The sequence below is a fragment of the Pleurodeles waltl genome, chromosome 3_1, assembly GCF_031143425.1.
Source record: "Pleurodeles waltl isolate 20211129_DDA chromosome 3_1, aPleWal1.hap1.20221129, whole genome shotgun sequence".
NCBI classification, from domain to species: Eukaryota; Metazoa; Chordata; class Amphibia; order Caudata; family Salamandridae; genus Pleurodeles; species Pleurodeles waltl.
The window spans coordinates 971,839,614-971,864,726 of NC_090440.1; the positions used below are offsets into that span (position 1 = coordinate 971,839,614).

General features: G+C 43.6%; 1 protein-coding gene across 6 annotated transcripts in view; it reads left to right on the top strand.

Moving 5' to 3' along the window:
* LIN28A (lin-28 homolog A) overlaps nucleotides 1–11,971 on the top strand; it is a 64,803-nt gene extending 52,832 nt beyond the window's left edge. For all 6 annotated transcript variants that reach the window (XM_069224038.1, XM_069224039.1, XM_069224033.1 and 3 more), the window contains exon 4: nucleotides 5,562–11,971. In XM_069224038.1, coding sequence (XP_069080139.1) covers nucleotides 5,562–5,778 — 217 coding nt within the window. In that variant the 3' untranslated portion in view covers nucleotides 5,779–11,971. The remainder of the gene's footprint in view (nucleotides 1–5,561) is intronic.
* Nucleotides 11,972–25,113: the final 13,142 nt, after the last annotated feature.

A 25,113-nucleotide genomic window follows, 5' to 3' on the forward strand; every position in this document is an offset into this window, starting at 1 on the left:
GGGGACACCTAGTGCACAGACTTACAGGATGCCAGTGTGCTTGTTACCTTACCAGATACTGGTTCGATTCCCCAATGGACTATGTACTAGGTGTACCCCTCAGAGGTGGGGCAAGCTTGTCTCCATCACCCCAGCTGTCGACAAAACAGGGTTGATTCTGGTCAGACTAACCAAAAAGTTGACGCAGTGCCTGGGCGCGACTGTGTGGTAGTAGTATGATGTCCGCATCGGAGGAATTAAGTATTGGCTGTGCCACAGCTGGATCTAAATGTGGCTAAGGGTGAGATGGACTCGGCTGAGTCACACACCCTGGTTGCTTGGGGACCCTCTGCCAGCGGTTTCGCTGCTGGCATTGATATTCAAGGGAATGGCGCTGATTTCCGCACCAGACGCAATGCTCGTAATTATGCGGAAACTGAAGCAAGTTTCAGGGGGCACAGACGAGCAGAGAGTGAATCTGCTGGAGGTAACCCAACTGAAGGTCTTTGCAGATCCTTGAGGCCCAAAGGCTTGCCGGAAGTGTGCCTCACAAAAGGCTTCATCCTGCTGCAACATCACTGACGTCCCCGGAAACTCTGTTCTTTGGGGACAAGGGTAGAATTGGCTCATCGTTGAAATGGAAACGAGACCTGGAGGCACATTAATGCCCTTGTGCCTTCTTTGGGGAAAGCGGCGTGAAGGGGCTAAATCGCCCTTGGTCGTCTTGTGTTTCTATTTGGATTTTCCTAAATACTTTGACCGAAAAGAAGATCTGCCACAGGAATTTCAGGAGCGGGACCTGCGTAAAAATCTTCCAGTGTCCTGCCACACGGACATTTGCATAATGTTTTTGGATGGCTTTAAGGTTCATCTAGGTGCAGTCATCATAGGGTTTGGAGTCATGCCTCAACTCCAAATACCAGACACACGCCTCGTGGGCATCTGTAACAGCCCAGAAAATGTTTAATCCCTGTAGCCTTCGGAAGGTACCTGTTCCCTTGTACAGTGGAACATTTTTGAAAGACTCATTCTCTTCGAGGAATGAAGGGAAAGAGGAGTGGATCTGAAGGTATGGAAATAAAGGAGGTGGCGTCAGCGTGCACGTTTTGCGCTTATATGCCACTCTGCTCGTTCACTCGGGTGCAGAACATGGTCGGCATGAAGTCGCATAACGCACCCTGTTTAAGGCTCCGAGGTCCAGTCTGACTCCAGTATATTGGCAAGGCAAGGAATTGGTGGTTAGAAGTATCAGATAAAGTGAATGTGAGTGGATGTTAACGTGTTAAGGTGCCTGCTAATATAGTTCTGCAGCGTACCACATTCATAGATTCTAATGCTTGCATGTTGCATTCTACCACCACCTCGTGGCTTGCTAGGGAACAGTGACTGAAAGTATCAAAACATTTCTTGCTATCAACGGGCATTTCAAAACTTCGTGACGTTTTCATGTATGATGTATCCCAGAATCCTTTTCGCATTGATCAATGCTATTTAACAGATTTTTGTTACGCCTCCTCCGCCGCTTGGATTTAACTGCACTTCACACGGACATTTTGTAACACGGGCTTGGGTAGAGTAACGACCTGTTACTGGCTTGCTCGACTCGCAGTTCTGGACTTAATATTTTAATAAGTTGAAAGAGCTCCGTTTAGATACTGCATCGCCTGGTTGGGAAGAGGTTAGTATCCGACTCGCACAGTTGCTCTTTTCTAAGCAGCTTTATGTCGCTTGCACTCCACCCAAAGGATGACGTCCGAATTCAGCATATACAGCAGATTGCTGTGAAACATAACATTCTATTAAGCCAACTGCCATCAGTTTGAAGGTGATGTCCAAGCTTGCTCATAGAAAGATAACTCGATTGAAGTTCAGTTTAATTTATAATTGCGATGTGTTGACATCTGCATTGAGTGTTGCACTCGTCCACGTTATGCCATCTGCTTTGATATGGAGCACCTGTGAATCTGCGACTAGAGGTATCAATATGGAGGCGATGCTTGATTTCGAAGCCTGCTGTAGACTCTAAATGCCTCTCGGCGGTGATAGCATGCTCCCCAGCTCATCAATGGGAGGAGTTACACATATGAAAAAAAGATTATTCCAGCAGAAACGGGTAAGAAGATATGGTTAAATCAACTTTCAGGGGAGTTTACCATCTTCACTTCCTCCTCCGTCTGATGACTCGGTGGCTTTCGCTAACCTCACGCTTTGTGTTAAGAGGGCACAAAATATTCCCTACAAGAAAAAGTTGAGCATCAAAGATTTTTGGTAGACTTTGAACCAGCAGCTGCACTGGGATTCACAGTTTACTGCTGGGAAACCTCATTGAGCCTGGTAAAGATAATCCCCTTCTATATATGTCGGTATGTGCGCTCCACGAGTGGAACAAAATACAAAGTCGTTCTCAGTGACCAACTTATGTGATGCTTTCCAACCCTTACTGTTCGTCTAGAAATTCTGTCACCTAATGCTGGTAGCAAGAGGTTATGCGCCTGCTGAGGAAGAGTTTGGGCATCCACATGTTTAATGTCACAAAAAATGCACATTTATCAAAACTCAGATTGTGATCAATCATGTAGGACAGGATGGTGGTTCTCGTACACTCCTTATTAAAGGAGTGAGGCACAATCACTTATTCTGTGACACTAGAGGTGGACGATACCAGGCCAAACACATAGCAGTTTCTGCCAGATATTTAATTTGTAAATGTTTCTTGTCTGAATATCTCAGGGTTCAGTACTGCAGATATAGCAAGGAATAGGAGGGAAAAAGGAGATCCGTAAAGATATCCTCCCTAACTTAATACTTTCACGCAAGTAATTTAACAGAATCATTTTGATAAAGACCTTCACCCACAATTTGCGGTATTCATCATTTGATGATGCATGCATCATTCCATTCCAAAGGGAATCCATGGCTCTGCGGGGCTTGAATTAGTCCCTTAAGTAGGTTGAGGTTCAGTCCTGAGGTCTCACACTTCAATGTTAAGACGTTGCTCCAAGCAGAGAATGATATGCATTGGAAAACATGAAGGCAAAAACGGAAAGCTGTGGAGATGATGGATGCATGCCAGCATTCTTGATTTCTCAAAGGCAACATCACCAAAGTCTCTGGTTTCAGCACAAGCAGTGCAAGTTGGTGCGGTGCTGATCCTCTTTATCAGCATTACCATCTCAGGAAAGTCCACTCCACTGAAGACAAAGGAAGAGGTCCATCTTCTGCAAGCATTGGCTCCATCCTACCTTACACTGTTTTTCCTGTTATCCTCACATGTTCTTTTCCTCCTCCTGACTGGGTTTTCCCTCTGATTTCAAAAGGGGCTCTTGAACATAGTCCCCTTCATGCTATAGGCCAGAGATTGCATTCCTACAACTTCCTTGTTCTAAAACTTCCATTACATGAAGGGCCATGTTCATCTAAGTTTTGCATTGCCCTTGCACCATGCAAGGTAACACAAGGAGGACGCAAAACCTAGATGATAATTACCAAGCCACGCAAGGCCACCTTGCCTTACTTTACTCAACGAAGCAGTTTTATGGGTGATGTGTGCCCTACACATCCACCTATGGATTTTGGCCCGTTCCCAGATTTACCATGAGTGGGAGACCTAGGATTGCATCAAAATGCTACACCTTCCCAGGGGAGGCATAATGAAGAGAAATATCTTTATTTCTTCTCATTTTTTCCTCTTCCTAAGTGTGCTGCTTTGTGCAGCACATGTAGAAAAAGGAAAAAGCTTCAGAGGATTGTTTTTGTGCAGTAAGGTGTCCCTTCCTGCACAAAAACAATCCTGCCTCCAATGCAGGAAACCTGGCACCACCGCAGTGGGCCAGACAGGCATGGTATTTGGACCTAACTACAAGGGATGTCCAGGGGGCAAATAATACCATCAGAGCAATATAGGACCTGTTAACTATGCATAACTGAAGTGTGTGTCACCCAGAACCAGCGACACTCAAAGTAGCAGCATGGCTCCTGAATGCCCAGAATTTAGAAACCTAGAATCCCCACCACCCCCACATCAAATCCTGAAGGAGGCTAGAGAGTCAAGTCAAGCACTAGGAAATGCTGCACTCCCAAGTGGATCAGCTACATTCATTGGTGCACAGGTTCACAAAAAACAAGAGACTAGGACAGAGCACGGTACAATGTTAACATACCTCACCCACCTACTAGACAGTAGCCTGATCTATGCATCACTAAAGGTCCACCCGACCACCATAATTGCACACACCAAAGGAAACGCAGGGAATAATCGCTTCACAATACCAATAGTGTTCCTTATAGCAACTATGTCACCCTGCAGAGTCAATGAGCTACAAGCGCTCACGATTCAGGAATCATAGCTTTAAATTAGCAAGGCTAAGTTGCCCTCCGAACAAACCCACACTTCCTACCAAAGGTGGTATTGCAATTCCAAGTCAACCAACGCATTCAACTAGCGGCATTTTTTTAGGAGCCAAATTCACAGGCAGAAAGGGCACTGCACACCTTTGACATATGAAGAACACTCATGTACTGCCCACAGAGGTGAAAAAATTGAAAAAGGAAACCACTCTTTGTCTTCTTTGCCAAGGTAAGCAAAAGTACACCAGTAACTAAGGAAACAATCGCACAATGAATAGTGGAAATGATTCAAACATGCTACACTAATGCAGGAAAAACTTTACCCACATTCCCCGGGGGGCACTCTACCAGGAAGAAGGACACACACATATAGCATTCCTAGCAAACGTACCCACGGCGACATCTGCATGGCTGTACAGGTGGGACAGAGTGCCTCAACTGTTTGCCAATTCATCCACATTTCAATCCATCCTTCCCAAGGAACCAAACACCACTACGTAGTCAGATGAAATGGTTATTTACCAGTAGGAGTAGTTTTACAGGCAGAAGAGTTTTCTGGATTCCCATGCGACCCATCTGCCTCCCAGGAAATAGCGATAAAGCAGACAGGCAAGGCGAGCCACACTTCAAAACAAGGAAAGTTCCAATGAAAACAGATGCCAGAACCTTCCAGGGCACTGTCTGATGTCACACCTGGGATGGACTTGCCACCAAATGGTGGTCGGTGATGTGGACACTTTTGAAGAAAAAAAAAAAAGCAGGAAAGAGAGAAGGGCAAGACACAATTCCAGACCCAGCCAATAGATGGTGGAATAGATGCACATCATGTGAATCCAGAAAACACTTCTAGGTGCAAAACTACCACTACCAGTAGGTAACCATTTTGTTTCCAAACAAATCGGACGAAAATAGTGTTCCCTTTTCTTTTTAACTTACCCAGGTTCCTGTGTTTTAGGGAGAGGGGGAATAATGTAATGTCCTTTTCTTATAGCCCCAAACTGCAAACCATTTGTTACACAGAAGTATCCTTTTCCTTTCTGGTAACTAAATTACAGTGCAAATTAGGGGGGCATCAAGAATGGGCCAATTGTGCCAGAACATTGCCTCATTGGGCTTGAAGCCTAAAAAGGACATGGTAACTGTTGTAGACTGCACTTGTTATCACGACTTGCAAATTGAAATGCCAATATTTACTAGGGGATAGTAACCATTGGTCTCCCTTTCTTTTTCTCCAGGTGTTATAACTGTGGTGGGCTCGATCACCATGCCAAGGAATGCAAGCTCCCACCACAGCCCAAGAAGTGCCATTTTTGCCAAAGCCTCAATCACATGGTGGCAAATTGCCCAAGCAAGGCACCGCTCACATCTAGCTCTCAGGAAACTCCCAACTCACCACCAAAGGAAGATCTGCAAAGTGAAAAGCTCATGGACTACACCGAGATGGGTGAATAATGCTGGAAGACATGGGCTTATGAGGGCATTGGAAGGTGTCTGCTCCATCCCAGCCTAAGTGGCTCTGGGGAATTTCTCATTAATTCTGTACAAAAAACTCTCAGATTCGCTTTGTCTCACACCACCTCATGTGCACAATGTCTCTTGACACTGCCTTTTACACTTCATTCCAGAATCATGCAAACTCTACCCTGGCCGTTCACTCCAGTTGCTGTTGTTCTCAGACAAAGCAGATGTAAGCTTTCAGCTGTGCTTCTCACATTTGGAAATAGTCCTGAACAATGAAGGGGTTCTAGGTGACTGGGCTATAAGCTGCTAGGTTGGCTGTGCAATACCTGAAGATAGAACAACAGTGAGGGCATCCAAGAAGAGTTGGCCTCCTGCTAGGCCTGCAATTTAGCTGTAGGAATATAAAGTTAACTTGTGCCAGGATAGGTGATGGAAGGTGTGCTCCTCTGGCAAAAATAGGAACTTGATATCAGGCGGTGGTCTGGGATGTTAGTGCAGGATTCGGGTTTCCTTCCTGTGCTCCTGCGAAATCTACATTCCAGTTGTGCTTGCAGTTTGTGTTTGTATGATTTATCCTTAAAAACTGATTCTTCAGACTCAGTGGTGGTCCTTGCCTTGTTCCAAGGCCAATTTTCGCCGGGTGTTTTTTTCATGGTTCTGGAAAGGGGTGTGTGGCCTTTACCTCTGTGAAATGCCGATGCAAATAAGTCTTTGACAATTTGCCAGCCTCGGCTAATAGTGATATACTCTTAGTGGAAAGCTTTTGTCAAGAACCTTCAGCAACAAATCTACAAGCAAGGCAGTCACAGTGTCAGCATTAACACCCTAACATGGAAGGCCAGGTACTGTCAAGGAAGGAATTGTATGTTTTTTGATGATCCTTGTTGAAGATTGCATGAAATCTTCTCTTATGGTGAGATACTCACATTGCTTAGGCAAAGGAAAACTGTCCAACCTTCCCATCCTTGAGCGTGTTAAGTGAAGGAGTGGAGACTGGCCAGGTGTGTTCGTGGCCGCAGAGAACAAGGGAGAGGAGTGGTAGGTGTTTGTTTTCAATGTCAGTGGTGTCTCATCTGGTGAAGGCGGCAGCAGCAACTAGGACACCAAGATTTGTGCCCAACTCTGCCAATATGTAACCGCAAAGGTGAGAGGGGTGAACTTTATGATGGGATTGGAAATCAGGAACTGCTGCTTCTGACATCTGAAAGCAAGCCCGCGCAGGTGAAGCTGGTGCTGCGCTCCAGAAACTTTATTCCATGTCTCACCTCTGTTTTCTTTGTCTAACGGTTAACCTATTTCATCATCCACACACCCTTGCACTTTCTGTGTTAGTGATAACTCGCTGGAAGATTCTCACACTGTCCCCGATTTCCCCCTATATCCATTTGCGCAAACATAATGCTGTGACATGGGTCTGTTTCATCCCGTGAAGCCTCTTCGGAAACTCTTGCACATTTAGTTTTTTTAACTGCTTTTATTTAATTTAAACAGATTTTTTATGGTTTATTGTAGGACTTGCCCTGTTCTTGTGCATTTCAGATCAACCATTGCTGCCACCTCCTCTATTATTGGTGAGGGCTGGTCTCCTGGGGACTAATGTGGAGGAGACAGGACACTGAATTCCTCTGAGAGCCTAATCCCTTCCCACCCACCCATCCCACCCCCATTGACCTCTGGCACCTCCTGTGGACTCCATGGGTCCTATTGTTGGCCCATGGATTCCAGTAAGAGCCACAGGATTCCTTTTTAAGCTCTTAGTGTGGCCTTGCTTCTTCCCATGATTCCAGTAAGGTCAACTCAACTCCAGTGTTCATAGAAGGTTGTGAGGACGTTCCTTTAAAGGCCAATGCGTGCTCCCTTACATCCTTTGAGCATTATAAAGTTTCGGCATTGAGTAGCTAAGTGTGGTGCTTTTAAAAAAGGATCCAAAGCTGATCCCCCGGAGAACACTGAGGTGTCCTCTAATTATGTTGCAAATTACCAGACAGGGCAGCTGTATCCTTACTAACATTATCTGAGATGTTTACTCAAAATGCCCAGGAATGGCGCTATTTTCTTCCTGCATGACTTTTTTCCAGGTGCAGCTCCTGCTTCTTCCTTGCCATCACCATCTGAGGTTTTTCTACAAGGTCCACAGTGTGTCTCTGGCTTCATTACTAACATTATTTGAGGTCCCTCCGTCAACAATTTCGTTTCTTACAAACACACTAGAAGTGACTTTATCATCTTACCTAACATATCTACAGGTCTAGGAGTGATCTCGTTTGTGGGACATTACCAACTAACATTATCAAATAATTCCCTCTAGGGGTGCACATGTGGCCCCTTATCTCTTCCTGCGCCTTATAATTTATTTGTTGATTTTTCGTACAAATCTTTATTCTTAAAGTGAAGATGCGGTGACCCTTCTACCATTTCGGACTATCACAAGTGATTTTTACTACGGGCCCTGGTATGGCCGATATATCCGTAGTAATTTAATTTGATATTTTTCTACCAAGGCTCCAGGGTTGCCCTGGTCCTTACTGAACTCTATCTGAGGCTTCCCACCCCAGGGCCTGGGAGTGGCCCTATGTCTCTGCTAACTCTAATCGATGATTTCCTCGCAGGGCCTAGGTGTGGCCACTGTCTTATGAACATTCTTTGATATCTTTGCCCAGATGCGACCCCCTGAACCATTTGAGTTCTCTGGCCCACTTAACTTATTTGATGTTCTGCCGTCCTTTCAGTAAGGGGACTCGTTAAAGGGTCATCCTACTGAGGCCAGAACACATTTTCTTGTGCAAAGCGTACTGAAGGCCTGCTTTTTATTTTGTATATTTTTAAGTATAAATATTACATTTTATTTTTATATATTTTAATCAAAGGGACATCTATCCCACAATATATTCTCAGGTTTGGATGATCTCAGGGAGCAGTATTTTGAGTGTGGTCCATTAAGGGGATGGATGTCAGGCCGCTGCCTAGCACTGGATGAACGTACATAATTTCGGGGTGCAGGCTGTTTTGTTTTTGGCGGTATGAGTGACTTTATGTATGTCTGTGTTGAGAAAGGATGTGTTTTGTGTGTGTGTGTGTGAGAGCGAGGGGAGGGTTCTTGTACATATTCCTTTAGATTGGCTAAGGTGATTTGAAGGCACCAGCTGAGTCGCAGCACGTGGTTCTGATGCAAGTCACACACAGCCCTTTGCTTTATTTAATGTAGCCTGGGGATTAGATTGGTACATGGCTCACTGGTCTGGTACAGAATTCCCTTACAGCCTGATCCTCGCAGAGGTGTGCAACACAATAACCTTGATCACCTTTCGCAGTGATCCATGCATGCGCACACAGGATCCTCCCTCTGCTCAATTTGATAATTACAAGAGGTCTAAACAAGTTTTGCAACACATCTGACTGTTTTTTTTTATCCCGTAATCAGGTATTGGTCTAAAAGATTACTTTAGAAGTTGAATTTAGGTAACTCAATGCTGATCTGACAAAGTGTCGGTGATCTGGCTACTTATGGCATGGGTTGGACCCCTGTTATACCCCTTACAACATGCAATTGTTGTGTCTTCCCCCAGTGTATAACTTGAAAAACATTTGTGCCTAAGAAACTCAGACTGCAAAGTTGGTATGTCAACAGCTGTCGCACTAGGGTGGCTGCCCACTATGATTATTCAAACTGAACAGAACATTCCAGAAGGTTTTGTACCAAGCGAAATCTGAAATTGACGTCCATGTAAATAGGACTGCCAACTCCAAAATGGCCCAAGCCCTGCCTAGAAGAAAGCTCAATGTGCAACATTAAACTAGCTTTCCATCTAACCTTTTCTTGACACTTTTACAGCCTAAATAGTCCATTGCTTAAAGATCTCGGTCTATGGAAACCTGCAGGCTGTATACAATGTTGTCTGGGGTCTCTCATGCCAAAAGTGCAGTCGGAGCCTACAGTCACTAGGCCCCTCTCCATGACTGTTCCCACCATCTTCCCATTCACAAGTTCACCTATAAGGATCCGCTAGTCCATCTTCTGTTATTCTGCTTATTGGGATCTAATATGTTTCCTGGCACAATGGGTGTATCAAGAATGGGTGACTGATCTCTTCACTCATTACTATTGCTGATGTGTGGCTTGATGTGTAGTGACCCTTGGTGAATCATGAACAGAAGTGAGTGGATTGACCTGGTAGTCCCCTTTTGTGCTGTGACTGTTTCCTTCTCACTCTTACATCTAGAAAGGTGTATCGCCATCAATTTGTACACGTGCAGAACCCCCTCCAGTGTTATAGTTTGAGCAGGGAGGTAGATGTGCCCCTCAGGGAAGGCTTGACTACATTGTTGTGAAATGTATGGGCTGTCTCAAGTGACTGTGGCAGAGCATAAAACCGAGAGGAGAATTTGTGGCGAAGCATAACTAGGCTCAAGAGGTACTTTAAGAGTTGCTGCACCAGAAAGCGTTTCTTTAGTGGCACCAGCCCTTAGTGGGACACCACTGTAGTGTCTTTTTTTTTCTTTTCTTTCTCCTACTCCCTTCACTCCCTTAACCCTTTCACAGTGCCTTCTCTGCTGATATCAAGGCACCAGATTTCGTACCTAAGAGGCTCCTCATCGTTTTCTGCTCCGTCATCAGCACAGACTTGGTCTTTCTATGACTTCGAAAGGGCAACAAAAGCTCAATAAACTACTCTGCAATCTGTACAAATCTACCTCATTGGGGTTGGGGATGGGCCATGTGCTATCAAGCACTGGGTGTCCTACAGTCCCAAACTGCCCTTTCGTTGCCATAAAGAACCATGCTTGCCCACTTAGTTTAATGTCTCTGTCGAGAGAATGAATGAGTGTTGAACTTCCTGAATGTGAAGCTGGCAGCTGAAATTCTAGTCTTATGTTCTGTATTCCTAGCCATGTTGACCTCCAACTCAAGTGTTAACGGATGTGTAAATTAATTTGCCAAAAACACAGTTTTTTAAAGAACACAATTGCACTGAGGAGATCAGCCGTTAAATGTGGCCTCACTTGGCTTCTTCTTGCTGGATATGCTGTATGTCCTGGGAGAGAATCTATTGATTTTTCTTTTTGGTTCTTGTTTTTGCTGGCAATCTAACAATACAGCACACAGGTTTTGGCCAGGCCTTGGTTGTAGAAAGCATAACCAAATCGAAGTTTTATCACAGTTCTATTACAGCTGTGATCAGATCAGTAGAGACTAATTCCTAAGAGTACATATCTGCCTCTACCAGTACAAAATCTAATTCTCCTACCCAGTACTGATAAGAGAGAACCAATAGTCTAAATCCTATTGCTCTAGACTTTGGTCTAGCAATGCAGATCTAGGTTCCTTCTATGTACAATCCATATTCAGCCACCAGTACACATCAGGTCCTACTGGCGGACAAGGTCAAAGTGACTGAGATGACGACACACTTGGGCTAACTGTAGGACTAACAAGATTTCCTACTATAGGATTACCCAAGACTTCAACTAATTGTTCCAAAGTGACCACTGACTAAGCCGTGACACCAGGGGGAAAACCACATTCTTGTAATACAGTTATGTAATTGTGCTGATTTTTAGAGCTGGTAAACCAGAACTATGACAATCGTAAGGCGCATCTCTCGAACTCAACAATCCTTCCCTGCTTCTGGTCCAGGGGTGGGGTGAAACCAGTAACGTTACATTTAAATGTGGCAGAAAAATGTATCAAAGTTGAGAGTCGGGGTGGGCTCTGCAGAATTGGGGTGCAAAACACTCTTCTTCTGCATCTCAGGGAAGCTAACCTCGCTGCTCAGGACATGATGTACTCAGGGTCTTTGTTATAAGGAAAGTCAAAACAGACTCCAGGCCAAGAATGGTGAGATCTCCAACGGTGCACAAATCGAAGAATAAAACAGCAAAAAGATTGTAGTACGGAGTTTAAAGAATGTATTGTGTTTATTGCTTGAAACCAAAGTTTGTGTACAATGCTTAAGCGTTTTGTGATGGAGGGAGGAAGAGGGTTCCTTTGTTCCTATGTTCCTTTAATTTACTTTATGCAAGTGCAAGTTCTTCTAGTACACAGGTACTGGATGTTACAGCAACATTAATGTGCAGCCTGCGGGATGGCAACAGCAGGTATAGATATTTGTCTGTTTTCTAATCAGTAATATAAAAACTTGAATTTTCTTTTGTCTTTGAAAATAAAGATTATTGGTACCTCCTAGTGTTGTCTCACCTTCCATTTTTAAAATTCACAGTGCCCAAAGTGTACAGATGCAGAGCTTGAGGGGGGTCAAAGGTCCACCCCACAGTCAGACCCTCCGCCTATGGTGTCCCAAATTCAGAAGCTTTCGGAACCATCAAGCTTCTAATAAAGGCACCCAAGTCAAACAAACATAATGGATAGCACATGCATAAGGACTCAATGACGGAAAAAATCATCCATCAAATAGTTATTCTGATTTCCATCCTACTGGGTCAAATGTTTAAAAGTTACTGAAAAGAAGTGTCTAAGGGTGTCGGCTCAACTTCCACGGTAAGCAGAGGAGTACAGCCTTAAAAGAAAACTCGAATGAGGACAAAAATACCTCTGCCACAGTTAAGGTTGATAGGAATAAAAGAGTGCTTAAAGAGGGAACAGCTGGCAATGAAAGATTCTTCAAGGAATCTATGACTGCACACAAGCTACCTAAGCCATTATGGTTTTAAGAAGCCCAGGCAAAAGGCAACATTTTTGTAGCCTGAATCTTTTGGGGATTCACATGCTGTGCATTATTCTGCCTTCTAGTGGTTGGGTCTGGAATTTGTGTTCAATAGTAGTCCTTCTCTTTTTTTTTTTGGTTTGGAGGCGATGTTGGGAATTGACCACCTCCACTATTTAGCCCTCCCCGGAAACATTCCCCTTGGTCATCATATCTTCAGATTATTTTTTCCGCTGTTAGGTCTGGAAGCATCTACAGTCTCCATGTCTGAAGAAGATTGATGGAAGAAAAAAATGTTTTTCCTCAAAGGACTAGAAGAAAAAAAAGCTTAAGGACCACGGGGAAGATCAGATTGTCGACACAAGGTAGGTAATTTCTATCCTTTTTCATAAGAGGAAATCGAGAATGCTCAAAGAGACCACGGTTTGACCTGAGATGGAGAACACACTGTTCCATTTCTGTCCTCCGTGCCACCACAAGTTTGCACAGAAAGATGACCACTAGGTGTGCAATCTTTGTCGATTGACCGAGACTGAAGTTCATGTGAGGCCTGCACAGATTTCAAGGCAAACATGTTGAAAACCCGCAAAAAAGGCAGGGCCAGAAGGACACCACTTCACTTTAAGAATTGAGGCTGTCAAGTGAAGAAGATAATGCCACAGAGGAAGCGGAAGGTAAAGATTCTGACATTCAAAAAGGCATCGACTTTGAAAAGAAACATCAGACGGAAGAGAAGGAGAAACACACACGGGTAACCCCGAAAAAGATTGTGGTGGTTGAGTTAAAAAACAACGCCACATAGTAAGCCTCTGCGCTGAAGATCTCACTGACCGAAGGCATGACAAAGCACAGAGACCCCCTCTTGTCCCAGTCTAAGGATAGCGCAGGAGGTAGAAGTGCAGAGAAAACTTCAACGTCAAAGTCGAGAAAGAGAGAAGACTGCAGCTGCAACAACAGAAGCCGAAGCCTCAACATCTACGTCATAAAAGAGAATCCACCAAACTCTCGATGTCGTTGAACGCACACCCAAAGTAGAGGCAAGAAAAGCAGGCTTAAATATGAAATGGTGGATATGCTTCAAAGAAAGACAGAATTCAACACTGCAATGCAGGCTTTCAGGATTCCACTGAAACCTTTGATGGAAGGGTTGAGATAGGGAACAATCACAGGGGAACTCTTACCACCCTTTTTGCAGTGTGAATCTTTTCCTGGATTCACATGCTGTGCATTATTCCCCCATTTAGTGGTTGGGGTCCGGATTAACTAGTATTTCTCCTCCTAAAAAATGTCTGTCCATCTTTCTACTTTTGTTTTGTTGTTGGGTGTCGACGGAAGTACCATTTGGTGTTTGTGGTGATGTCACACTTCCTCCAGGTGTCTCCGCCCCAATTTGCCGTCTTCAGAGTGGTTTTGTCCACCATTGGTTCAGGATGTTTTTCGTGAAGACGTCTCAAGTGTATCAAGAAATTCAGGAAGAAAGTCTTCAGAGAAGAGGATATTTATAGAAAGAATAACATTGAGGAATACGTGAAGTGACTCTGAGGAGTTTGTGTTTTTTTCCACCGATGGATCGCCGAGAATGCCTGAATTGGGGGGCAGGAGGGGAATCTCTGCTTGGCATGATGGAAAAGACTCTATTTCAATTCTGTAAAAAAATGTCACCATAAGTACGCTCAGAAGGACAAACATCCGGTATGCAATCTTTGCCTTTCGTGCGATCACCCGAGTGAGGTCTGTCTTGCCTGCGCAGTATTTGCGCTCAAAATGCTGAGGGGGCGATATAGACATAAGATGGCCCACCATACACTGAGGGGGGGGGGGGGGGGGGGGGGGTGAGGTGGTTGCCACTGTCTTTAATAGATCTGGGCCTTTCCAGGGAAGATTAATAAAATATTGCCGAGGGCATCGAAGGTGAGACTTCAGAAGACCATCGGGACATTGTGGAGATAGGAGAGGTGGCGTCAAAGAAAAGCCGCAGAGAGGTAGGAGAATCTCAGGCCTGTACTAAATCTCGAGTTGAAAAAAATCTGACTCACGAAATTGGACCTCGCATCGAACCGCTCGCCGTCCGCAAGCAAACCCAAAGAAAAGGTATCCCACAGTGCCCTCAAAAAAGTGTCCAGTGGAGATGAAGGCTCAAAGAAGCAAGAGTCGTCAAAAGAAGGGAAGGTGAAAGACGCCGCACCCCTATTCAATGATATCAGGTACCACACGAGCCATCAAAGTGCACAGCGAGAGAGGACTGCGAAAGAGGCTTTAACATAGAAAAGGAACCCCATCACAACAATCCCCGAAGACTGAGCGTCTGAAATGAAGAATAAAAGGAGGAGGCTCGAAGCAAAATGGCCGCACTCGTCCAGAAAAAGAAGGAATTTGACGAACTTCTTAAAACTCTCACAATACTTCAGAAAACTTTGACGTCGAAAAAACTCCATGAACATGAGGTGGAGGAAATTCACCCCCTCACACACCAGATTATGAGGAGGAGGAAGACCAAGGTTATTTTCAGCCTTCAGAAGGAGAGTATGTTGAGAGTCAGTGGGAAGACCTGGAAGGAGAGTCCTCTGAAGAAGAGGACGACAGACGGCATAGGAATGTACAATCTGGTTATAAAAATGCAGCTGACAAATTTAACATTCATTTGGAGGAAGACACCCCACAGTTGTGCTTCCTCCTCGAAACACTACCACCTACACAAACAGAAAATCAGTATCTGCCTGCTTCCTAGTGTATTAGAGCAGGGTAGAGATGCATTTAAAAGGCCAGCTACGTGTAGAGCTGTAACACCCAGAGCAGAGACAAAGCATACATTCTCCTCTAAGGATCCGCCTTATATAAAGGGAACGATTCCAGCAGACTCTTTAATCCTGGCAACAGCACGGAAAAGAGCAAATGTTCCTTCAACCATATGAGCACCCCAAGACAGAGCAAGAAGATGGAGCTCACGTGGGAGAAGAATAGAACGCAGTCCAGTGAACCAATGGCCCAGTGCAAATTCAAGTGCTTGTCAAAGTAAAACACACCTATCAACACTGGGATGAGCTAGAAGAGCTGATGGAACACCTCCCTGAACACTATAAAAGGGAGGGGCACACCTGGTTGCATAAATAAATTAACGACAACAAAATCTATAAGAGCTTTGCAGTTTCAAGGGAGTTTTCCGAGGGGCTCCTTTCCATCAAGACGACCACCAGCAAGAGTTACCTTTCAGACAGGAAGTACTGAGGGTTTCCAGGGGAGCACACAGTCAGTACCTTTGCAACAAAGCTGGCAGTACCAACATCAAGGAAGAAATACATTTAGGGGTACAGCTACACCCAGAGGTCAATCAGGAAGAGGAATCTCAATACCAGCAAATAAATGACCGCACTGCAGCACCAATGATGAAGACAACCAACTCCAACATCATCAAAACAAAAAGACATTACAATTTACCGGTAGGTGGAAAAATTCAACTTTTTCTCCATGAGTAGAGAATAATAACTTCAAATAAATGGGTCCTAGATATAATAAAACATGGATATTGCACAGAATTACTAAAATGTTCACCAACAAGAAGACAAAAGAAAATAATTCACTGGAAAGAGTAAGGGGTTATATTTAAGAGCCCCTGGCGCCACCTGAGCATCACTTTACGGGCTGCCCCAGTGGTACTAACCTCTGGTCCATATTTACAAGGAAGTGTAACACTACTTTGTGTGCCGTTACCCCTCCTTGTAAAATATGGGCCCCTCTGATGCCCCTTTCTGCGTCAGAGGGGTGTGCAATGGATGTTGTTGTTGACGTGCACCCGCAACACCCATTTCATTTTAATGCTGCCTCAGATTAATGAAATTTCGTAAACCTGAGGCAGTGCCAAAATCTAACACCACCTCAGGGGGTGGCATTAGTAAGGTGCAACAAGGAGGAATACTTCTATTACTCCTCGTTTTTTTGTTGTTTCTTTTTCTATGCGTGCTGTATTCTGCGGCATGCATAGAAAGAGCAAAATGCCAGGCATGATTGTTTATGTGGGGGAAGGTGTCACTTCCTGCACACAAACAATCATTTCAAAATGAAGCTTTGGCACTTGTGTGTGCTTTATTCTGCAGCACACACACAAGTGCCAAATCACCATTAGTGATTGTTAATGTGCAGGAAGGGATACCTTCCCACACATAAACAATAAAATCCTTCAACGCAGACATCCTTGCATGATGGAGCGGGTTAACAGGGACAACACGGGTGCACCGTATTCAATTAAATACTGTGCATCTCTGTATTAAGATAATGACAAAGCCCGGCGCTGCCAATTCAGGCGCAGTGTCGCAATCTGTCATTTGCTTTTACATATGGGCCTAAATCTCCCCCTGAAGGAAGTCAGAGTTGTTACACAAGCAAGCTATAGAAAAAGTGCCAAAGCAATATAGCAACAAGGGAAATCACTCAAAATATTTCCTAATTCCAAAAGCGGACCACTCTTTGTGTCCAACTGTAGACCTCAGGTACATCAACAAAATCATAAAAATTCAAAATGACAACCTTACAGCAAGTTCTCCCTCAACTTCAAAAAGGGGATCACATGGCAACTATAGACTTAAAGGATGCTCACTTGCACATCCCAATGAATGCAAAACACAAAAAATATCGAAGGTTTGTAGTCAACACCAAACATTACCCATTCAAAGTACTGGCGTTTGGGATAAAATCAGCACCAAGGGTGTTCACAAAATGTTTAGCAGTGGTGGCAGTGCACCTCAGAAGGAGAGGTAGATGTGTATCTTTACCCAGACGACTGGTTCGTGAGAGCACACATCAAAAAAATGCAAACAGGAGATTTCAAATCTAATGGAAACGCTGCACACACTAGGGTTTTCCTTAAACATAGAGAAGTTATAAACCAAACAAGAGAAGGGTGTATTTGGGAGCAAGACTGAATTCAGTTCAAGAAAAAGCATTCCCCAGAGAGGAGGACTGTTGGAAGAACCTCTCCATTACCAGAGGGAGCAAGCTCTGAGAGAAAGGACTGTGTGGAAAGCATTAGGAAAGATGGCATCTTACATTCCATATGTGAGAGTACTTATGAGACCAATCCAAGAATAGCTTCAAAATCAGTAGTCTCAAGCAACTGGGAGTTAAGAAGATTTAGTGGTTGTCGCGCAGAAGGTTCAGGAGGAAATGGCTTGATTCAACAGGGAACACAACTTTGGGAAGACTGTTTCTGCAACTAACTCCTACAGTGACCATAACAACAGATGCTTCACATATGGGATGGGGAACTCATATGGGCTCTACAAAGATAAGAGGGATATGGAATAATTAGGACACAGTAAAGCACATAAATTGTCTGGAACTAAAGATGGTTTGGTTAGTCATGAAAGCGTTTCAGAAACACATTCATGGAAAGACTGTTAAAATTCAGACGGATAACACAATTGCAATGTTCTATATCAACAAACAGGGTGGGACCCAATCACCCCCCTCTTTCAAGGTTCTCTCTCAACAGAACTGGAAATGTGCGATCCAGAGAGATATAGAGATTTAAGCAACTCACTTACCGGGGAAGGAGGCAGACAGGCTGAGCAGGTTGGCTACGGGCTCGCACAATTGGGAGTTGAATCAAAAGTGTGGTACACAACATTTCAAACCATGGGGGACACCATCAATAGACCTGTTTGTGACCCCTTGGAATGCAAAATGCCAAAACTTTGCCTCCAAACTACCATACCCGCAATCTCAAGGGAATGGCCTTTTGATAGACTGGTCAGGAACATTTGCTTGCACTTTTTCACCAATTTGCCCTCTGCACAGAGTAATCACCAAAAGCAAAAGGAGCCACATGATGCTAACTCTAATAGCGCCACCATGGGCAAGACAAAAGTGGCATTCAGAGCTGATAGTTAGCGCAGGGTAATATACAATGCCTGCCAAAAAGACAAGACTAGATATCCCTAGGAAAAGGGAAAGTTCTACATCCAGAGCCAGAATATTTCATATTAGTGGCACGGCTCCTGAAGACATGGAATTTGGGCACTTACAACTCGCAAAAGACACATTAGCATTTTTAAGAGAGGCCAGAAATTCTGTAACAAAAAATGTTATATGCAAAATGGAAGAGGTTTACAATCTGGAATAAAAAGATTACAAAGGAGAGAAGAGTTCTATAATATTTAACTCAGTTAATACAAGAAGGACTAATTTATGCTTCTTTAAGAGTTCATCGTGGCTGCGATAGTGATATAAGAGGTCAAACAGGGAAACTTTTTTTCACATCTCTGGTGGTAAAACAATTCTTAAAAGGAGTGAAGAGGATAGCACCATCAAGTAGGGTTCCAGCACCGACACTGATCCTAAATATAGTTTTTACTCCGCTCATAGGCAAATCATTTGAGCCGTTACACAAAGCAACTTTACAAATGTTAACATTAAAGATGGCCTTTTTTTTAGTGGGGATTACTTCCTTATGCAAAGTAAGTGGCACCCACTGTTCAAGAACCCTATTGCCATATACATAAAGACTGAATTGTCATGAGAACAGGCCCTCATTTCCTTCCAAAGGTGGTCTCTCAATTTCATATTAATCAATCTATTCGTATACCAAGTTTCTTTCAAAACCCAAAAATGCACATTGAAATAAGCCTACATATATTGGATACAAGATGTTGCATCATGTATTACATGAAGAGAATTAAACATTTTAGGAAATATCAGCAATTGTTTGTTGCTTTCTCCAAAGATTTGGGGAGAAGGCAGTATCAAAGAACACAATTTCAAGATGGATTGTACAAGTAATCCAATGATGTCACAAAAATGCAGGGAGAGCCTTACCTAGAGCACCAGCAGAGCACACTACATGGAAGAAGGGAGAAACCGTAGTTTTTATGTCCAACACACCGTTACAAGAAATCTGTATGGCAGCAGCTTGGGTTTCAGTACGCACCTTTACAAAACAATGTTGTATTGACATACAAATGAGTAAATAAGCTCAGGTAATACAAAGAGTGTTATGACATTTATTTTTGAATCAATATCCATCTTCAAACCAGCCACCACAATAAATGCTTTAAAATCAATGCACAGCATGTGAATCCAGAAAAGATTCACACTGCAAAACAGGAGGTTTCTTGCCTGTAGGTTTGCAGCTTAAAGATTCTCTGGATTCATATGCGACCAACCTGCCTCCACCAAGAAGATGGAGAGAAGAAATAAAAAAAAGGAATCTGAAGCTGGGCAATTGGGGCAGAGACATCTGGAGGAAGAAAGACAACATCACCATAAATCACCAAATGGTACTTCTGTTGACAACAACAACAACAACAACAAAACAAAGGTAGAGAAAGGAAACTGACAAAAACATTTTAGGAAAAGAAATCGTAGATAAACCGGACCCAACCACTAGATGGCGGAATAATGCACAGCATGTGAATCTAGAAAATCTGCGTGCTGCAAAACTACACTTACAGGTAAGAAACGTTCTGTTAACCCTGAGCCTCAAGAGGAGATAGAACAAGCGATCCTTTACAAGGAAGTATACAGAGGCACAGAGCTTCTATCAATAATTTAAAAAATATGAAGGAGTTGAATATCAATGGCAGGACCTAGAGGCAGACTCCCTCGAAGAAGCCATTGACTCATACTTCTCAAGACCATCGCCCCCAGATGATCCAACAGTGTAAAATCAGATGGTGAAAAAAAGCAGCAGCTAAGTATGGGGTCCTAGTGGAAGAAGAAAAGGCAAAGACTTGTTTCCTACTTAAAACCCTGGTACCATCACACAGCAAAGTGCAGTACCTCCTTATGCTACCAAGTATCATATACCAGGGAAGAGAGGCTTTTAAAGAACTAGCTACTTATAAAGCATTTACTATGAGTGGAGAAACAATTTAGACACTCCTCCAAATGTCCACCATGCGTATATGGCAATGTAGTGGCTGATTCAATAATCGTGGCCCCAGCTAGAATGCCGGCAAATATTCCTTCCATCTCTAGCCCCTCACCAGACAGGCAAAGCAAGAAAATTGACATGGTGGGTAGAAAATTTGAAAGAGGAGCTGCTACACAATGGAGGATAGCAATCTCAAATACACTTCTCAACAGGTATGCCCATCAGAACAGGGAAGAAATGGCAGAGCTTATGAGGCACCTACTTGAGCAGTACCAAGAAAGGGCAAATGCATTAGCTGAAGACGGAAAAAGCACTGCCAATACATACCTAAAATCTGCGCTAGATGCAGCAGACACAGCAGCAAGACAAATGTTGACTTAAACAACAAATGATGACAGGAACAACTGTAAGACTTCACACATGGCTTTGCATATCAGGCTTCAATAGCGAAGTACAAGCCAACATTGGCAATAGCCCCCTTGATGGGGAGCACCTGTTTGTAAAGGCTACAGACGATGCACTGCAACAAATCAGAAAAGATGATGGAGCAAGACCTACGGGAGCACTTCAATTCAGAGGCCAGACAAAAGGGGAATGCCTCCAAATAGGAGACCTACAGAATGAGGAGCTTTTCATACGGAGAGACCACAGCTGGGATTCCAAGGTACAAGTCAGACGCAGCCTGTCTCAAAAAAGTGGCAATTTAAAACACCATGAAGGCATTCTTTTCAAGGATGAGCTAGAGGGAGAAGCCAGACAGCAAGAGGGGAGGCAACACCATCAAAATGACAAATTAAATTGGAACACCCACCCACATACAACACCAGTGGGGCGGGAATTGGAACTTCTTCCAGGAGTGATGAGAGATAACAGAGAAGTGAGTACTCAATATAATACAACACAGATACTGTATAAAGTTGGAGAAACACCCACCAACTCGTTACTCAAAACAAAGAACACACACAGAAGAAGAAATAACATATCTACAAAGGGAAGTAAAGGAACTGTTACAAAAACAAGCAGCAGTAGAAGTACGCTCCAAAGAGAAAAATCAGGGAGTCTATTCAACATACTTTCTGGTTCCAAAACCAGACAAGACATTGCGACCTATACTAGATTTACATTTCCTAAACAAATTAACAAAAACACAAAAGTTCAAAATGACAACTCAACAAGAGGCTATATCCCAAATCCAACAAGGAGATTTCATAACAACCATAGATCTAAAGGATGCGTATCTTCGCTTTTCAATAAATCCGAAGCACAAAACAGTTCCTGCACTTCGTTATAAAAGGATAACATTACCAGTTTAAAGTGTCACCCTTTGGCATAAAGTCAGGACTAAGAATATTCACAAAGGCCCTGGCAGCAGTAGTATCGGCACATTTGAGAAGAACAGGAATACATGTCTACCCATACTTGGATGACTGGATGGTAAGAGACAAAACAAAACATAAGTGTGAGGAGTAAGTAGAAAGAGTAATGACAACACTACACAGGTTGGGATTCATGATAAACATAAAAAAAATCTTGCCTATAGCAGAAGGACAAATGCTGCCCTTAGGAGCAACAATAGACACAATTCAGGTGAAAGTCTTCCTTTGCGACGAGAGGGTACAAGCCTTAACACAAGAAGCTCTCCAGTACTAGAAGGGTCAGTCTCTAACAGTGAGGAATGTGGGGAAGCTACAGGGAATGATGGCATCATGCATACCATTAATTCCTCATGCAAGGCTACCCATGAATGGTTACAGAGTAAATGGTCACAAGAAACAGAGAGCTGCGAAGATCTAGTGGTTGTAACACAAAAGATACAGGAGGAGATGAGCTGGTAGATTAAGATAAAAATAATAGCAGGAAGACCATTTATGACCACAGCTCCAACAGTGACCAATACCTCAGATGCCTAACATATCAGACGGGAAGCACACATGGGGAGGCTCAAGGTTAGAGGATTTTGGAAACCCACAGAGGCAGTCCAATATATACATTTGCTGGAGTTAAAAACAGTGTCCCTAGTCTTAAAAGCGTTTCAACTACAGTTGTGGAACAAATCAGTACAAATACAGACAGACAAAACAATAATAAGTTCTATTTAAACAAACAGGGGGGGAGGGGCGAAATCATTTCTCCTATCAAAGTTGGTACAACAGATATGGAAATGGGCCATTCAAAGACAGATGACACCAACTGTAATATTTCTGCCAGGAGTGGACAACATGCTAGCAGACAAACTGAGCAGACAAGTGTCCGTTTCACATGAATGGGAGCGAAAACAAATATGTTGGAGACCGTATTCCAAAAGTGAGTAACTCCAAAAGTGGACTCATTCAAAACGCCACAAAATGCAAAATGCCAGTACTTCGTGTTCAGGCAGCCATACCCCCTGTACATACGGAATGCACTGCAGATAAGCTGGTCAAACAAATTTGCTTACACTTCTACCCTGATACCACTGATCTCATAAAGAAGTGCAAACACTCACAAATTACACTAATATTAATGGTTCCACAGTGAGTGTGAAAATGTGGTTCTCTGAACTCATGGAGATAATGCAAGAAATTATAAACCTACCAGTATCACAGACCTACTTTCCATGCAGAAAGGAAGGATTCTAGAATCCAGAATCAAACAAATTGAGCCTAACAGCATGGCTCTTGAAGACATAGGGGCATATTTATACTTTTTGATGCAAAACTGTGCAAACACATGTGAATCGAGAAAAAAAATGAATGCTGCAAAATAAAATGGTAACTTACCAGTAGGAGTGGTTTTACAGCTTGAAGAATTTTCTGGATTCACTAGCAACCAACCCGCCTCTTCAGAAGATCCCAAAAACAGCCCCCCCCCAAAAAAAAACAGAATCTAAAAATGACGACCAAGAGGAAGGTGTCGAGGGAGGGCATATGATGTCACAGGAGGATGATTCAAGCAACAAAAGGAAACAAAAAAAGAGAAAGACTACTACTGAACACAAGAAATTCCGGAACCAACCACTAGATGGTGGAGAGGTGCACAGCATGTGAATCTGGAAAATTCTTCAAGCTGCAAAACTACTCCTACCATTAAGTAACAGTTTTGTTCTCAAACACAAAGATTCATAGAAAGAGGTCAAGCAGGAGGAGGGAGATGTGGAAGGACTTCAGACACAGCTTGAGGCAGACCCAGACAAAATTATCTTTTTTGTACAGTAGGAAGAAAAGACATAGGTTGATATGGAAGCAGATTCCCCACAAGAAGTGGTAGACAGTACATTTAAATCTACCTTGAGAGAGGCAGGTGTTAGCAAAAGATGCTCCTGGTCTATAAATGGAAGTGGAACAGGAAGACATATGCATCCTAATAGCGACATTAAGACCAGTCTAGTGCAACAGGGCAGTAGACACTCAGGGGAATAGTGTCAAGCCTTGTGCACCACAGAGCGTCACTTTTTTGACATTTCCGTGGCGCAGACTGCAAACCCATATCTACGAGGCCACACAAATACACTTTTCATGGCTTTTCATGGCCCTTTAGATCTGGAGTCTCTCTGCATCAGGGGGCATTCCATGGACGCTGCAGTGGGTTTTCCCATGCAACACCCATGGGTTTTGACACATTCCCAGATTTACAAGGACTTGTAAATCTGGGAATGTGTCAAAATCTTACGCTTCCCCAGAGCAGGTGTAATGAAAAGAAATATCTTTATTTGTCCTCGTTTTTCCTCTATGTGTGCTACAATGCGCAGCACACAGAGAAAGAGGATAATGCCTCAATTGATTGTTTCCGTACAGGAACTTGCTCTTTCCTGCACAAAAACAATCCTACATGCAACGAAGGCACCATTGCACCATGGTGCAATGGTGCCTGCGTTTGCACTAGGCTGTCAAAATGGCACCAGCACAAGGGGAAAGGACAGGAATGTACTGCATTTCATAAATACAGTGCAAGTTTGCCCTTTCCCCGTGAAACTGGGCAGTGCTGCAAGGTAACTTGCTGCGCTGCACCACTTTTTGCATAAATATGCCCCTCGATGTCCTAAGGATGTGACACCTTGTGTAGAGGAAAAATATACACGGCTTAACTAGAAGTTCATCAGAACACATGTAGCCCCTGTTTCGCTTAAAATTTCCACAACAAGGAAGAAAGCTTGGTCACCTGAAACCATATGTGCCAGATAAGGACAGCACGAGGTTGCAGACGGTTGGAAGAAAATTGGAGTGGGGCAGATTGGATTGGGGCAGATAGTTTTGGATTGGAATAGGGCAGATAGTTTGGATTGGAGTGGTGCAGATTGTTTTGGGTTAGAATGGAGTGGATTGAAGTAGGGCAGACTGTTTTGGACTGGAGTGGGGTAGATTGTTTTGGACCGGGGTGGGGCAGATTTATTTCGATTGGCGTGGGGCAGATTGTTTTAGATTGGGGTTGGGCTAATTGTTTTGGATTGGCGTGGGGCAGATTGGAATGGGGCAGATATTATGGAATTGGAGCTGGTTAGAGTGTGTATCATTGGAGTAGAGTTTTTATTGAGTAAGGCAGACTGTTTTGAATTGGCGTGGGGCAGATTGTTTTTATTGGAGTGAAGGCAGATTGGAGTAGGGTGAGAGAATTAGAGTGTGGTGAATTGTAGTGGACTGGGTGGGTGGTTTGGTTTGGAGTGGAGTGGGGTGGATTCAAGTGGATTGGACTGGAGTCAACTAGATTGAGAGGGGTGGACTGGTGTGGATTGGAATGGATTGGATTCGAGTTGGGTGGATTGTGGTGTACTGCACAATTACGTGTGAAAGCATAATTTTGGGAATTAGACATAAAAAAGAAACA